Source organism: Astyanax mexicanus, chromosome 18 (assembly GCF_023375975.1).
Source record: "Astyanax mexicanus isolate ESR-SI-001 chromosome 18, AstMex3_surface, whole genome shotgun sequence".
Classification (NCBI taxonomy): domain Eukaryota; kingdom Metazoa; phylum Chordata; class Actinopteri; order Characiformes; family Acestrorhamphidae; genus Astyanax; species Astyanax mexicanus.
The window spans coordinates 38,521,988-38,539,492 of NC_064425.1; the positions used below are offsets into that span (position 1 = coordinate 38,521,988).

General features: G+C 36.7%; 2 protein-coding genes across 4 annotated transcripts; both read left to right on the forward strand.

Moving 5' to 3' along the window:
• Positions 1-4,902: 4,902 nt before the first annotated feature.
• On the forward strand, positions 4,903-11,290 carry LOC125782607 (uncharacterized). 2 transcript variants are annotated; one of them, XM_049467156.1, is made up of 3 exons: positions 4,903-5,292; positions 8,670-8,843; positions 8,943-11,290. In XM_049467156.1, the coding sequence occupies exons 2-3, from the start codon at positions 8,794-8,796 to the stop codon at positions 9,556-9,558; spliced, it is 666 nt and encodes a 221-aa protein (XP_049323113.1). In that variant the 5' UTR covers positions 4,903-5,292; positions 8,670-8,793; the 3' UTR covers positions 9,559-11,290. The 2 variants fall into 2 exon arrangements, with proteins under 2 accessions (XP_049323113.1, XP_049323114.1); XM_049467157.1 differs by lacking the exon at positions 4,903-5,292 and having other exon boundaries at positions 8,324-8,843; positions 8,943-9,284; positions 9,357-11,290.
• A 5-nt stretch (positions 11,291-11,295) lies between these two features.
• Positions 11,296-17,249, forward strand: LOC111194277 (NLR family CARD domain-containing protein 3-like). 2 transcript variants are annotated; one of them, XM_049467147.1, is made up of 6 exons: positions 11,296-13,372; positions 14,087-14,260; positions 14,496-14,669; positions 15,290-15,463; positions 16,119-16,165; positions 16,676-17,249. In XM_049467147.1, the coding sequence occupies exons 1-6, from the start codon at positions 11,427-11,429 to the stop codon at positions 17,146-17,148; spliced, it is 2,988 nt and encodes a 995-aa protein (XP_049323104.1). In that variant the 5' UTR covers positions 11,296-11,426; the 3' UTR covers positions 17,149-17,249. The 2 variants fall into 2 exon arrangements, with proteins under 2 accessions (XP_049323104.1, XP_049323105.1); XM_049467148.1 differs by lacking the exon at positions 16,119-16,165 and having other exon boundaries at positions 16,676-16,768.
• The last annotated feature ends 256 nt before the right edge of the window (positions 17,250-17,505 follow it).

The window sequence follows — 17,505 nt, forward strand, 5'->3', positions numbered from 1 at the left end:
CTATTTATTTATTTACTTATTTTCGAGGAAACATGCTACATGCACTGAAAAAATGATGAGTAAAATGTACTTTAAAAAAGGTTTCGCAACTTTCTGCATTTGCTTTTTTTTAAGTGAATTTAATTTAAGATAAATTTAAGTAACTTCAACACGGCTTTGAACCTTAAATGTAACATAGAGTAAATAAGTGAACAGAACTTCAGTCAATCCTTTCTTTTAGTAAACTTTACTTAATTTCTGCATACAATATTACCTAATTACAATTACTTCATTTATACAATATTACTCAAATAACCTATAATACATAATATATGATAATTCCTGAAATAAAAAAAAAATACTGTCTCAACACATGGATGGCATGTAATACATTTTTTTTAGTATACAGTATTCCGTTTACAACATTAATCTTTGAGAGTTTGCAAATATTTAAATGTGTGTTTTAACTAAAAATATTTACATTTAAGGAATAATATATAATATAATAATATATAAGGAATAATATATTATTATAATATATATATATATATATATATATATATATATATATATATATATATATATATATATATATATATATATACAGTTGTGGTCAAAAGTTTACATACACTTGTAAAAAAACATAATGTTATGGCTGTCTTGAGTTTTCAATAAGTTCTACAACTCTTATTTTTCTGTGATAGAGTGATCGGAACACATACATGTTTGTCACAAAAAACAGTCATAAAATTTGGTTCTTTCATAAATTTATTATGGGTCTGCTGAAAATGTCACCAAATCTGCTGGGTCAAAAATATACATACAGCAACAAAATTTGTCAATTTTGGTGATGTAGCGAGTTGTGTCAATCAAATTAGCTTCATGTCATGGCCTCTTCACTTCTTGTAAGTGATTCTGATTGACTACAGCTGTTGACTTCTCATGAGCCCATTTAAATAGGGCTCATTTGACCCAGTGATTAGACTCAGCTACAAAAGCTACAATGGGAAAGTCAAAGGAACTCAGTGTGGATCTGAAAAAGCGAATTATTGACTTGAACAAGTCAGGGAAGTCACTTGGAGCCATTTCAAAGCAGCTACAGGTCCCAAGAGCAACTGTGCAGACAATTATACGCAAGTATAAAGTGCATGGAACAGTTGTGTAACTGCCACGATCAGGAAGAAAATGCAAGCTATCACATGCTGCCGAGAGGAGATTGGTCAGGATGGTCAAGAGTCAACCAAGAATCACCAAGAAGCAGGTCTGCAAGGATTTGGAAGCTGATGGAACACAGGTGTCAGTCTCCACAGTCAAGCGTGTTTTACATCGCCATGGACTGAGAGGCTGCCGTGCAAGAAAGAAGCCCTTGCTCCAGAAAAGGAACCTTAAGACTCGGCTGAAGTTTGCTGCTGATCACATGGACAAAGATAAAACCTTCTGGAGGAAAGTTCTCTGGTCAGACGAAACAAAAATTGAGCTGTTTGGCCACAACACCCAGCAATATGTTTGGAGGAGAAAAGGTGAGGCCTTTAATCCCAGGAACACCATGCCTACTGTCAAGCATGGTGGTGGTAGTATTATGGTCTGAGGATGTTTTGCTGCCAGTGGAACTGGTTCTTTGCAGAAAGTAAATGGGATAATGAAGAAGGAGGATTACCTCCAAATTCTGCAGGAAAACTTAAAACCATCAGCCCGAAGGTTGGGTCTTGGGCGCAGTTGGGTGTTCCAACAAGACAATGACCCAAAACACACATCAAAAGTGGTAAAGGAATGGCTAAACCAGGCTAGAATTAAGGTTTTAGAATGGCCTTCCCAAAGTCCTGACTTAAACCCCATTGAGAACATGTGGACAGTGCTAAAGAAACGGGTTCATGCAAGAAAACCATCACATTTAGCTGAACTGCACCAATTCTGTCAAGAAGAGTGGTCAAACATTCGACCTGAAGCTTGCCAGGAGCTTGTGGATGGCTACCAAAAGCGCCTAGTTGCCGTGAAAATGGCCAAGGGACATGTAACCAAATATTAATGTTGCTGTATGTATATTTTTGACCCAGCAGATTTGGTGACATTTTCAGCAGACCCATAATAAATTTATGAAAGAACCAAATTTTATGACTGTTTTTTGTGACAAACATGTATGTGTTCCGATCACTCTATCACAGAAAAATAAGAGTTGTAGAACTTATTGAAAACTCAAGACAGCCATAACATTATGTTTTTTTACAAGTGTATGTAAACTTTTGACCACAACTGTATAATATTATATATAATGTATCATAAATTAAGTAATGTATATATTAAATTGTAATTAGGTAATATTGTATGCAGAAATTAAGTAAAGGTTACTAAAAGAAAGGATTGATTCAGCAAAAATAAATTAAGTTTACTAAAAGAAAGGATTAAATAAATTAAATATGGAAGTACATTTTACTCAAATTATTTTTCAGTGTGGTTATATTTTTTTTAACTAAAATTGTTTTCTATAAAGAATTGTTTAAAGCAGTTTGATTGTCTCATAAAGTCAAAATGTATTTTGGAAGTACGATGCAGTGGCAACATTTGAGCACAGTAGAATCATAGTGCAGTCTATGCGTGACAGATCTCCACTAACTACTCAAACAGTGAGTGAATTGATCACTGAGTTATTGTTTTTTCTATTATATAAAAAATGAACCATGTACGGATTAAGAGTGTTCTTTCCTTTGCTTTGCTTCATGGAGTTTAAGAGAAATACATCTGAATTAAAATATTCTTCTCTAATGTAGATTAGGTCATAATTATTTAAGTATCTGTGTTATTGTCGATACTGTATTTACTGTATTTAGGTACTATGGTGGTGCAGCAGGGAATACTTGGGTGGTACAGCTTCATGGGGTGGATCTTTGCTCTGGTCACTGTTGTCAGTGTTCTCCTCGTGTCCACACAGATTTCCTCCTGCCTCACAAAAAGGCACATCATGGTGAGTAAACTGATGCAACAGGTGAATAAGTGCCATTAGTGTCACCTGCACAGTAGACCCACTGGTAGCTTAAATAGGTTGTGGTGTGTTTAAGTCCAGAGGGGGCGCTGTTTCACAGAACAACTAATCCAGTGTTTATTCAACACACAGACATTGTGAGCTGTGAAAAAGAGGTGAATAATCTTGAGTTAAAATCACTTAAACATAAAAATATTCCTCTGTAGATCTAGATCAGGGGTGTCCAAACTACGGCCGCGGGCAATTTGCGGCCCGTTTCCTTTTTTGGAGTTTTTATAATGTGAGATTTAAAGTTTGAACGCTAGGTGTCAGAAACAAGCCAGAGTCTAAAAGCGGAGAGAATGCGCATTTCTAGTGCAGAAAAACGGAGCAAAAGAGTCTAAAATTTGCTGTAATTAAGGAGTTTAATATTAAGATACATCATGAAATTAAACATCAGTTTGAAAAATCTTAGTTTACACAACACTGTCAAAGATAAAGAGAGTAAGTCAAGTAAAATGGTTTGTAAATGAAATAATCAGGTAAAAAGTATTATTTAAAGTGGTATATTTCATTATTTGTTTTATTACAGAGTGTGGCCCGTGACTTCAAATATATTTCTCCTTGTGGTCCCCAACAAAAAAAGTTTGGACACCCCTGATCTAGATACTTGTCATTTAAGGTGTTTAACAAAGGGGTGGTGGATATTTTTAGGTTTGAGGTGCAATATTGAAGGCTTGTGTTACTGCACTGTTCAGGTTAATCTGCTACTATCATGCATATTAGCTTTAGAAAAGACAGCTTCTCATTGTACTCAGTTTAAAGGGGTACTAAAACCCCTGATTTTACCTGACTCCAAATTTTCAAATTTGAGAAAATGCTTAAAAAAAAATAAAATGGGAGGAGTATTCTGGGAGAGCACTGTGTGATGTATGGGTTTAAGGGCGGAGCAAAAAGGAGAGCTGATTGGGCTGAGCAGCGTGTCTCTGCTAAGCAGTAAGACGCAGATAGTTATTTAATCAGAGGAGTGGTATTATTAATTGACTGATTTGCATATTGTGAGTTAGGGGTGGGCAATATTATATACAATATATTGTGACACAGAAAAATCATGATATTTAAAATCCATATCGTGATAATAGGGCTGTTCTGTCTTAAAAGTAGTCTATTATTTACTGTGAAGCTTTAGGTGTATTTATTGTATAATTGTTTTAGTTTGCAGTTTATATGCATGCACTAAATATTCTGCAATATTATTTGCTGCATTATATTATTTTATGCTATATTATTTATTTTGCCACATTATGATTATACTGTTAAACTATTATACTATGTTCCTGAAATGAATGAATTATTTTAGTTTTCTTATATCGCCAAGTATATCGGTATCGCAAAAATACCCTGAAATATCGTGATATTATTTTAGAGCCATATCACCCACACTTCTATGTCCCAAAGTATGCAGATATATCATCGTCGCCTGTAGCACAGTTGACTGCATTAAAAGCATTTTTTTAAAGGTTAGGAAAGGTTTATAAAAATGTAAGCAAGTCTGTATGTTTCACAATTTCAAAGAAACATATTTCAGCTAATAATGAAAAAATATGGTTTAGGGTTTATTGCCTGTGGAGATTTGGTTTAAAGAAAACCGAAAAAAAAAAAAAATGTTTTCGGCACATTCAACCAGTGTTAAACTACCTGTGACTGTTCTAGTCAGCCAGTCCTGCCTCTAAATATTTTAGACCAATCAGCATTGCATTGCGTTCCCCACAGTATCGCCTCTTGTGGGGTGATTCCTTGTGGTCTAGAAATTGCCCCAGCTGACTTTCATTGACTCCCATGTTAACTGGCTTTTTCAGAGTTTTATGCTCAACAATGCAATTGGATTGGGTTCTGGGAGGGCTTGTACTCACATGCAAGCTGCAGGAAGGGGGGGGGGTATTCCACAACAATCTGGGTTTTCCCATACACCGTGTAAAAGTTTGATTGCTAACTGTTAACTTCACTAAAAACATTAAAACATGCATACCAAACTAATATTTAACTAATTATAATTTATCTATTATTGATTAACATGTAATATGAAGACAACACTTAAAAACTACTACAAGAAGAGCTGTGTTAGAAGATCTGTGCTGTACAGGGTCAAAGTTTTATTCACTGTACCTTTATAATCATAGCTCTGTGTAGCTCCATGCCAGGTTATAAAACCTCAACTCAAATCAGAGTGAAAGGCCAACACACACCCAGATCTCAGGTGCAAAGTTTAATTATTGCAAGAGCTGTAAGGATTAGTAAATGCATTTGCCGCTGGGAATGGAAACACTACAACTAAGATTCTAAATCTTCTAGCCTGGGTAAAGTACTATTTAAAACCAGAATTTTCTACACCTACATTCTACATTCCAAGACATACAGCTAGTTTATTGAGTTTGTTTATGGAGATTTTAGTGGGATCTGATTAATACAATGTCTAACCATGTAGTAGTTTGAGAGCAGTGTGAGTCAGTTAACCCAACATGGAAACTTATTGATTTTATATTGATTTTATTTTTTGTTGTCAGCATTAGAACATTGTGTATGAAATAATGACTGATAATTAAAAACTGTTATATGTTTGAAACTAGAAAAAAAAAACATTTACTGATTAAAACAGTTTAAATGATTAAAACATGTTTGAACAGCTGATGTTGTTTCAGTTCCCTGGCTCAGCTGTTTCTACATGGTTAATAAGGTGAAAATAGTCTTGCTGGGTGGTTGCAATGGTATTCCATGTGGTTGCCATGGTGTTTTCTACTTTTTTGTCTCACTGCAGTCTTAAAAACTCTCAGTCTCAATTTCAGAATTGGGATTTGGGGTATTAATTTCAGAATTTCAGTTGGGATACTGTCTAAAATGTAAATAAATGTAAAGAAGAATGCAACAATTTTTAAATCTTACTTGGCCGTGTTTTATTTACATTTGAAAAAAAACATTGTCTGACCATATTTTGTACAGTGGTGATGTGATTCAGTGAGGACAGAGAGAGTTTAGGTATGTAATGATGTAAAATGGAATAAAGACTGCGCAAGTAGATGCAGGTGACTCTTAAGTGTGTGTGTGTGTGTGTGTGTATTCCAGTATACAGACAGATTAGTAATATATGAAAAGTAAACATGACTAAGACTGACACTGTTTAACCACATGATGGAGTCAGTGTTTCAGTTCACTGAAATTTTCATAAACTCCAGTCGAAAATGTCCCAAATAGAGTAAAATCACAACAGCACTAAATATGTAAATATGTTTCTAGCCTGTTTCTGTCTGTAAATAACACTCATCAAATGTTTTAATTAATTAGTTAATTAAGAGTGTGCAGTTGCAAGAAAAAGTAAGTAAACCTTTTTAAAATTATTATTATTTTTACACTGATACTAATATAGTACGATGTGACAGTAAGTCTCAACTCCAGACAAAAATAGTCTAACTTATTTAACTTGATTTAATAAGTATTGTTGGTATTGGTTGGTATTGTGCCTATGGTTAGTTTTTAGGTAATCTGGGTAATCTGCTAAAGTTCAGTGTGTTTCTGGAAACTACCACCCTGCAGGCCATGCCATGCCCCATATTTATATTTGGTTATTTTGACCATTTCTCATTTTCTGCAAATAAAGATCTAAATTACAATATTTTTATTTGGAATTTGAGAGAAACATTGTCACTAGTTAATAGTGTTAATTTTTGCTAATGTTATGCTTAAAACTCATTCCTTTTACTTTCATTTCTGTCACTCAAAACATAAAGAGTAACAGGAGTGAGTGCCAGTAACAGAAGTCTGTTCCAGTAACAGGAATGAGTGCCATTAACAGATTTTTTTGGTCATAAATATCAACTATTTGAACATAATCCTTATATATATATATATATATATATATATATATATATATATATATATATATATATATATATATATATATATATAAAGACTTATCAAGAAAAAAAAAATCAAAGGAATTAGTGGACTTGCTTTTTAAGTGAGTTTTGGTGACAGGACTGAGAAAAATGTAACCATCTTCAGCTTAAAAACCTTGTAAAAGATTAAGCAACGCTGCATGAGTTTGAGCAGTTCATGGTTTGAATATTTAAATATGTGTTATTAAATTTAGGTTTCATTTGGAAGAGTTGCAACAAGCAAATGGCACCCATTCAGTGGAATGGCCCTTAAACAGTTACAGACCGGAGCTGACTAGTGTCCTGCTGCTCTTTCATGTGAATATTCTGCAGGTACTTAATTGAAATGGTATGTCGACTTCAGATTCAGATGTAATTCAGATTACATGAAACTATGTTGCTGTTCAGTGTTTTTTTAGAGTAGAATATCTCCAAACAGACCATTTTTGTCAAACCAACCGCTAATGTTTGCTTACTCTTACACATACACATACACTTGTGCTGCTGTGGGCTCATTGGTGTGATGTCTGTTATGTTAATTTTGTGGCATGTTTATTGGGCATGTCCATCTGATATATTAGTTGACATCAAAATTGGCCTCGATACCAATTGGATAGGATCTCATCTCTATGACTAAACTTATAACTCACAATAATACTACTCATGGCTTTTTATAAGCACATTGAGTAAATATCTTTAATGCTTTTCCAAAGGTTTTGTACATTCTGTCATATCAGCTCTGCAAATTCCTGATTTAATAGAAATAAAATATATGCAGGGCTTATGTAAGTAAATGTTAATAATCATGGCCTAACTACTTACCAAGACCAAAGTCTTATCCCTGTAAAGCAGGGTGGAGAGAGCTTCATCGTTTGGCAATGCTTTGCTGCCCTGCAATAAGGAAACAACTAATTTAAAGGTTCTCGAAAATGGTGTTTTTAAAAGTCAGCTTTCAGACCTTGACCCTGTTGAGATGCACCTACAGTAAACAATTGGTGAAGAACACTACTGCTAAATGGTGAAATATAAAGCTTAAACCAAAGGGTTTAAGTAACTCATGTCATGTTGTTATTTTAGTTAGTTTGTATAAAAATACAAATGTGCTTCCAGCACGGCTCGGCTCGAACCTCCATCACTCAAAACACACAGAAAACAGACATCCAGACTCTTCTCTGTGCTGGCACCAAGGTGGTGGAATGAACTTCCACTGGCTGTCAGAACAGCAGAGTCACTCCCCGTCTTCAAACGTCGACTGAAGACACATCTTTTTAAAGAGTTCCTAAACTAAAAAAAAAAAAAAAAGAGGTTCCTAGGGTTCTAAACATGATTAAGTTCTATGTATCTCTTGATCCTAGTCTACAAACTAGCTTTGGATATCTTAAGTAACTTTGAAGCACTGTTGTAAGTCGCTCTGGATAAGGGCGTCTGCTAAATACCGAAAATGTAAATGTAAATATTAGTATCAGCACAAAAATCCAGGCATAATGAATACAATTTGTATTGTTTTAAATGAAAAAAGTGAGTGTCTATACTCACAGTACTGTTGTTTATGACTATATCATTTTACATTACAATGGCAACAAGCTCATTAACTAATAAAGTTTTTTAGCATCTGTTTAATTTGGATAAAGTGTGAACAGTGTATATATACTGTATACATTGTGGTATTAATAAATAGAGTACTTTCATCAACGATCACTGATTTCTACTAGTAATATGTAAGTTGTCTAAAATAAACAATATTGTTGAGACACACTCTGTGTATGTATTATTTATTACAAATGAGAACATGTTGTTTCAAGCAGGTTGTAGCATGGATGATGTGTTTCCCCTACTTGCCATTGAACATCCTGCATGTGCCTGGTGTAATGACCATGGTAAATTGATACACTGTGCAACTACACACTGTGTGTGTAGAGTAAAAGCTTGATGATGGGGCTTTATCAGTCCAGCAGTGGAGGAGAAACATCTGATTCAAAGTGAGTAACTTTTCATCAGCACTTAGAGAAGTAAATATAGTGTCTTACAATCAAAAAAAGTATTTACTGAACACTTTACTTTCAATAAACTCCCCTCAGAGTAAAGCCTGCAGAACCCCCAGAACCCAGCTGTGTGTCTATAAAGAGTGAAGGGTCTATGGGGGAACCTCCTAAATTCAGCAGTGGAAGAGGAGAACCCAGCTGTGTGTCTATGAAGAGTGACCGGTCTATGGGGGAACCTCCTAAATTCAGCAGTGGAAGAGGAGAACCCAGCTGTGTGTCTATGAAGAGTGACCGGTCTATGGGGGAACCTCCTAAATTCAGCAGTGGAAGAGGAGAACCCAGCTGTGTGTCTATGAAGAGTGAAGGGTCTATGGGGGAACCTCCTAAATTCAGCAGTGGAAGAGGAGAACCCAGCTGTGTGTCTATGAAGAGTGAACGGTCTATGGGGGAACCTCCTAAGTTCAGCAGTGGAGAAAGAGGACCCAGCTGTGTGTCTATGAGGAGTGAAAGGTCTATAGGGGAACCTCCTAAATTCAGCAGTGAAAGAGGAGAACCCAGCTGTGTGTCTATGAGGAGTGAAAGGTCTATGGGGGAACCTCCTAAATTCAGCAGTGAAAGAGGAGAACCCAGCTGTGTGTCTATGAAGAGTGAACGGTCTATAGGGGAACCTTCTAAATTCAGCAGTGGAGCCGCACCCTGTGATTCAGAGTAAGTTGTGTTTTAATAAAATTAGAGAACATATTTAATGAAGTTAGAGAAATTACTACATTGATACGTTATGAGTTTAATTAATATCATAGACACTAATTTCTCTAGGTATTTCTCCAGGTCAGGCAGACGGCCTGTGTTTGCATGAACACATAAACAAACTGTAGCTTTCTTGGTCCCTGTCTACCATAATGATAACAACACTGGTTTATTAAACATTGTTTTCCAATTTCTGGAGATGAGTAGATTTGAGAAATGCAGTGTAGGCAGGGGAGAGAGTGTCAGCAATACTAATGTGATTGATTAATATCATAAAAAATACTAATACATGTCAATCTGTTATTAAGTATTTAAATAATTCGGGGTACACATTAGGACATTTAATTCTGTAGAGGCTGGGAAACAGCTAACTTTAGAAGAAAATTGTTTCCTCTTTTTTTCTTTCCAATGGCCATCACTAGCCATCACTAACACTATTTTGGTCTTTGTTTAGTGATGGATGTTGTAGATAGAGACATAGTCATTTCATACTGTAACTTTACACCAATACTGTACAGATATTGATGTATACACTCCCTTCAAAAACTAGTGGAACAGTCAGGCCAATCTATTAATTTCTAATGTAGACTGAACATATTTGAACATATTAAAAGATAAATATGAGAGAAAAGATCCACACTCCAACTTTTATTTTCAGATATGTACACCTGTATCTGATACACAGTTAAGAAGAGAGCACTTTTTGTCTGAATCTGAGTATAAATATCTATGCAGATTTTTTTTTCTGTGCAGTTTGTGCATTTTTAGTTAAAAGAGTAACCAACATGACAACCAGAGGGCTGTATATGGGTGAACAACAAGCTATTGAGAAGTTGAGAGAATATGGAAAATCAATCAGAGCCATTGCCCATAGCCAGCACTAAATAACAGGTGTTGAACAGGTAGACCAAGGAAAACAACCACAGTTGACGACAGACATTGTTCGTGCTGTAAAGGAAGACCCTAAATCAAGTGTAAGTGACATCAGAAATAAAATCCAGAGGGCAGGAGTGAAGGTATCACAATCCACTTTTTGCACAACTTTATGAACAAATTAAAAAGGAGAATAAAGGGAGTAACCCCCAAAACAAACACTAACTAAAAGAGCCTGTGGTGAAAGCATGGAATGGTATCACAAAATATGAATGAGTTGAATTGTGACAGTGTTTTTGCAAACAAAGGATTTGCAAATAAATAATCATTTAACATGTATCTGTCAATACTTTTGCTCACAATAAAAATGGAGATATTGATTTTGTAATGGAAAACCCAAAAAATAAAGGGATGAGCCTTACTGTTCCAATACTTTTAAAAGGGAGTGTATATTTCTTTTTTTTTTTTTTCTGATTTTTCCCCAATTTGGATATCCAATTGTCCCACCCCTTTGTGCGTCCCCATAACCGGTGACGCCCGTGACCTTTGGAGGATGCGGATGAGCACACGCCTCCTCCGACAAGTGTGAAGTCAATCACCCCTTTTTTCGAGCTGCTGCGGATGAATCACTGCCTGAGCAGCTAGCGCGCTCGGAGGAAAGCACAGCGGCTAGGTTTTGATTCATCTGCTCACAGACGCCTCGTGCCGCCCAGCGCCACCTTAAGTGTGATAGGGAGAGAGCGCCATCTACCCACCCCAGAGGGAGCAGAGCCAATTTTGCTCCCTCTAAGCACCGGCAGCTTGATGGCAAAGCTGCATGAGCGGGGGGGGAGGGGGAGTGTATATTTCTGATAAAATTGTCAATGAGCATAAATAGGTAATAATAATAAAAAACAATGATGGTAGGCTTGATGAACCGAATGTACAAATAGTTAAATATTTTGTTATTTTATGTAATTGATGATTGTGTTACCATGTTTATACACCATCAGGCAGTTCTACACAAAGGTAGCACCACACTCACACTCGCTGGAAGGAGGATTTGGTCCCCTGCAGCACGTTTCTCACCAACCAGTGGACAATATTCTGCACATTGTCATAAAGAGACACAAAATAAGCATGAAGAACAAGTACAAAAACTTTTGTGATGGAATAAAAACAGAAAATAATAAAACCCTTCTAAACAAAATATACACACAGCTCTATATCATAGAGGGAGAGAGTGAAGGGGTGAATGAAGAACATGAGGTTTTACAGATGGAGAAAACACTCAAGACACACAGACAAGATACTGTAATTAACTGCTCAGACATCTTTAAATCTCTACAAGATCAGAAAGTTCTCAAATACAAAGAAATAGAAGAGAATAAAGGACCGAATCTCAGAAATGTACTGACTAAAGGTATTGCTGGAATTGGAAAAACTGTCTCTGTGCAGAAATTCATTCTGGACTGGGCAGAGGGTAAAGCCAATCAGGATGTAGATTTTATGTTTGTATTTCCGTTCCGGGAGCTGAACTTGATTGAAGACCATCAATTCAGTCTTCATGGACTTCTGTGTGACTTCCATCCTGAGATTAAAGACCTGGATCCAAAGATCTATAGTGAGCACAAAGTTGTGTTCATATTTGATGGCCTGGATGAAAACAGAATTCCACTGAACTTTTCACAGTGTGAGAAAGTATCTGACATCACCCGGACCACATCACTGGGTGTGTTGATGACAAATCTCATAAAAGGAGAGCTGCTTCCGTCTGCTCGATTCTGGATAACCTGTCGACCAGCAGCAGCCAATCAGATCCCTTCTAAATACATCAACCGTGTGACAGAAATCCAGGGATTCAATGACCCACAAAAGGAGGAATACTTCAGAAAGAGAATCAGTGACCAAGGCCAAGCCCAAAAAGTCATCTCCCACATTAAGACAGCGAGGAGCCTCCACATCATGTGCCACATTCCTGTCTTCTGCTGGATCACAGCCACTGTGCTTCAGAGAATCATCAACCAACATCACACAGAAATCCCTAAAACACTGACTGAAATGTATTCCCACTTCCTGATCACTCAAACCAACATTAAGAACAAGAAATATGAGGAGGAAGATGAGAAAGACCCAGAGAAACTGCTGGAATCTAACAGAACCGATCTTCTGAAACTGTCTGAACTGGCTTTTAAACAGCTGATGAAGGGCAATGTGATGTTCTATGACGAAGATTTGAGAGAGAGCACCATTGACATCACACTGGCCTCAATGTATTCTGGGGTTTTCACTGAGATCTTTAGGGAGGAATCTGTGATTTACCAGAGGAAGGTCTACTGCTTTGTTCATCTGAGCTTTCAGGAGTTCCTGGCTGCTGTTTATGTGATTCACTGCTATGAAAGAAAGAACATGGATAAACTGCAGTGTTTTATACCATGGTACAAAAAGTGGTCTGAGAATATTTCGATGGATGATCTGCTGAAGGAAGCTGTGAATAAAGCTGTAGAGTGTCAGACTGGACAGCTAGATCTTTTCCTCCGTTTCCTGCTGGGCATCTCACTGGATTGTAATCAGAGACTCCTACAGGGCCTACTGATACCCACACACACACAATCAGAGAAAACCTCAAAGTACATCAAGAGCTTAATCAAAGGAGATGAGAGGTTTCTTTCTACTGAGAGATCCATCAATCTGTTCCTCTGTCTGTCTGAAATGAAGGACCAGTCTCTCTCCAGAGAGATTCAGGAGTATCTAAAATCAGAGAAACACTCAGAAGTGAAGCTCTCTCTTGGACAGTGTTCAGCACTAGCCTGCATGCTTCTGACCTCAGAGGAGGTTCTGGAGGAGCTGGACCTGAAACAATACAACACATCAGAGGAGGGCTACAGGAGACTAATACCAGCTGTGACTGTCTGCAGAAGAGCTGTGTGAGTGTTTTATCTACATTAACACAACATAAACATTATAAAACAGATTTGTAAATACTGCTGGTTAAATAGTAACAACAAAATGATATCAGGAAAACAATGTTTTATTCATATATTTATTTATGTCTATTTATTTATACTATAAGAATGTCTGTGTTTTGTTTATTTAATCTAACCAACTTATGATGAATGTAGGTTCTGCAACAAGAAACCTACAGTACAGTTGTTTACACAAATGTCAATATAACAAATGTTTTGTTTTGTTTATTGATTTGACCAGATATATAACTGGATGTATAACTTCCATGCATATTGTGATCAGCAGTTTCATACTTGAAACTACAGATGCTTATAAAGAGCAAAGTAGATCAAAGTTTATCAGTTCGAAAATTATTAATCATGTTTCTGCAATATTATTAACGTTGTAACTTTAGAACCACTAACATGTATGATCATAGTAGTGTATAGAATGGGCGGCAATGTCTGTTTTCCTATAAAGCTGATCATCATTTATTTTTTACTAAATACAAAGTACAGTGATAAATGGTATAGATCTGCTTTCACTGACTGCAGAAGCTTCTACAACATGAGAAATGTATTATTTAACACTAAAATAAGTAAACTGACTGACAAAGCAGCAGCTGGTGTCACCTTCCTAACTTTCACTTTTATATGTCTCTATTTTTCTATTACATTATGATATGCTATGTGCAGACTTTCTGGCTGTGATCTCACCAAAGACTCCTGTAAAGTTCTATGCTCTGCTCTACAATCAATAAACTCCTCCCTGAAAGAGCTGGACCTCAGTAAAAATGACCTTCAGTGTTCAAGAGTGGAGCTGTTCTCTGCTGGACTGAGGAGTTCACACTGTAAACTGGAGACACTCAGGTAAGTTTTCTGAAACTTCTGAAATATATGGATTACATGATTTGTTTGTAGTGTTTTAGAATGTGATTATATTTTTTATGAACTTTTAAGCCTGTCTCATTTCTCACACACAACACTTGCACATCTCTTTTTGATGCTCCCTTCCTGAACCTTCTTATACACTTTATTAAGAAACACTGCTGCTTAAATACTTTATCACAGAAGTACTGTGTTGTAATTTCTATATTGTTTGCAGGCTAGCTATGTGTAAACTTGCGAGAAACTCTTGTAAAAATCTGGAATCTGTTCTACAACAAGTAAACTCCTCCCTGAAAGAGCTGGACCTCAGTAATAATGACCTGCTTGACTCAGGAGTGGAGCTGCTCTCTGCTGGACTAAAGAGTTCACACTGTAAACTGGAGACACTAAGGTGAGTTTTCTAAAAATAAGATTACAAATGATAAATATTAAAGAAACAATTAGTACTAAATGAGAATAAGCATGTGAAAAGGCTACAGCAGTTGAATTACCAATCACTGGAGAGAGCTATCTGCCCATACGTGTGCAATTGGGCTAAAACCCAAATAGCTCACCATAACATAGTTCCTTGAAATAAGCCCACAACACCTATGGAAGTCTCAAGACCCACCTTCCTCCAAGCGCATTGTTGGAACACCATCAATCACACTCCCTTCCCCACCTAACATAAACCCATCTTAGCCACAACCATTGACTGGATCTTTCAGCTACCTCTGACAACTCCTTCATGACTGCCTTAAGCACATGGCTTCTAAATCAGAAATTCAGCCAGCAATCTTGTGGCAGACTTTGCTACAAAAACCCCTAGCACCTACCTCTACTGGTTGTACCTCTCTTACCTCAGCAACCATATCTGAATACACTTAATGTAATTATGAGGACGGCAAATGTCACTGCATATTTAAAAATTAAAAAGTATGCATACTATGTAGAATTACTGGGTTTCTTGTATTGATAATTATTGTATAAGTTATTGTATCTGTGTAAATTCAGTTTGTCTCCTTTCTGCAGATTATCTGGGTGTATGGTTACAGAAGAAGGATGTTCTTCTCTGGCTTTAGCTCTGAAATTAAACCCCTCCCACCTGAGAGAACTGGATCTGACCTATAATCACCTAGGAGAGTCTGGAGTGAAGCTTCTTTCTGATCTACAGAAGGATCCACACTGTAAACTGGAGAAACTGCTGTGAGTTTGGACAGATTTCTAAAAACACATTGATGTACATAATACCACAGTAAGTTCCGACCCTGCAATGTGATTCGCTAAGAGGCGTTTTATAAGTGATATTATTAGCCGCTAATGCACTGTAAGCTCTCCATGTATTACACCACCACATACAGGTAAGATTAAGGTTTTATAGCATTTTATGCAGTCCCCTGTAATCTCCTAACATCGTTAAAAGGTTACCAGATCCCTTAGTCATTACAAACATTCCACATTACATTTGTCCAATTACATTCCTAGTATAAACAAGCATCATCTTCAAAAGAGGTTTTCAGAAGCTCTGACTGATATAAAGATCCTCTTTATTGATCAAACGTGGATTTGGACATTTTCAGACATGGAGCTGGTTTTATAATCTTGTCTGATTTATCTTCTTGTGTTTCTCTAATCCTTTATGTATTGATGAGAGACTGTGATAATGTTGCTTCTGTGTTTCCTCATATTTAAACCGCAGAGGAACACGAAGTCGTTAATGACCTATTTAGGTTGAGTTTGTGAACACTTAGGTGGTCTTAATTAAATAATTAATAAGGGTTTATTTTAATAAACCATATTCATATTCAGTTTCATTAATACAAATATTTGCTCCTCCTTTGTGTGTGTTTTGTTTGTTTAGGGCAGAGCATGGAGGAAAAAACAGGATGAAACCAGGACTTAAAAAATGTAATACTCCCACTCCCTCTCTCTTTCTCTCACTATCTTTGCGTCTTGATCACCAACACATACACACACTAGGCCATCTGTACTGTGTCTAGGCATGTTTCCCCTTTTGGTTAAAAAACAGTACCCATTTGGTGGGATTGCTGACTGTAACGGAACACAACCCTGCCATCAGATATAATCTACAAGTCATTTGAGAGGGTCGTTTATCAGTGCATTAAAATCACTCAGAATAAAACATTGCATAATAAAACATTGCATAATAAATGCATAAATTATTGCACCTGTGTGGTTATTATTTACCACCATGTCTTTTATTTGTATACCAAACTCTTGTTGATAAAATGAGATAAAACAAAACAGCAAGAGTTTTGTATTTAACTGACTCACTGCACAGCATGGATAAGCTTTGCTTTCTCTCTCACTCAAATACTGTGTTTTTCCCTTAAATGTGTGTGTGTGTGTGTGTGTGTGTGTGTGTGTGTGTGTGTGTGTGTGTGCGTTTCTGTGCAGATGCCTGTAAGCTCACTCTGGATCCAAACACAGCCCACACTCACCTCTCTCTGTCCGAGGGGGAAAGAAAGGTGGAGAGGCCTCAGGTTCTGAGTGTGGAGAGTCTGACTGGACGCTGTTACTGGGAGGCTGAGTGGAGCGGGGTGAGGGTTGATATATCCGTATCTTACAGAGGAATTGGAAACGATGATGACACTCAGACTGGATCCAATAACCAGTCCTGGAGTTTGCAGCACTTTAATAACAGTTACACTGTTTTTCACAATGACAAGATAATCTATGATCTTCCCTACTCACCCCAGTCTGGCAGAGTGGGAGTGTATCTGGACTGGCCGGCCGGAACTCTGTCCTTTTACAGCATCTCACCTTACACACACACACTTACTCACATACACACTCTGCTCACCACATTCACTGAGCCTCTCTACGCAGGGTTTAGGATTTATTCTGACTCCTCAGTGTGGTTAACATAGAATGGCATCTACACAGGATCTGGACTAATGACGTGTGTGTGCATGTCTAATTTTGTGTTTTATCAATATAATTGTATTGTAAAATGTTGGTATAAATAAAATTGCCTTTATTGTTCTATCTGTAAAAGGGTTTAATCTGTAAAAAAGGTTTATTTCATAAAGCTGTAGCCCTAAATAGGCTCTATGTAAAAAAAAAATGTCTTATACTTTCTTTGCATTTAGGGGTATGTGCAACACAGTTTATAAACCAGAGTAACTTAATTCAGAACCTAACTATGAATTGAATATAATATATATTTAAAAGTTAACTATTGTGTTGACTAAGCTAATTAAACTAAGAAATAGTTTGCTATAAAT

Bases quoted from the DNA above. Each gene is read 5' to 3' on its own strand.
- LOC125782607 (XM_049467156.1), top strand. From the start codon at position 8,794: ATGATGGGGCTTTATCAGTCCAGCAGTGGAGGAGAAACATCTGATTCA. The intron at 8,844-8,942 runs GTGAGTAACTTT...AACTCCCCTCAG, and splicing joins GGAGAAACATCTGATTCAAA to AGTAAAGCCTGCAGAACCCC.
- LOC111194277 (XM_049467147.1), top strand. From the start codon at position 11,427: ATGATTGTGTTACCATGTTTATACACCATCAGGCAGTTCTACACAAAG. The intron at 14,670-15,289 runs GTGAGTTTTCTA...TCCTTTCTGCAG, and splicing joins TGTAAACTGGAGACACTAAG to ATTATCTGGGTGTATGGTTA. The intron at 16,166-16,675 runs GTAATACTCCCA...GTTTCTGTGCAG, and splicing joins GAAACCAGGACTTAAAAAAT to ATGCCTGTAAGCTCACTCTG.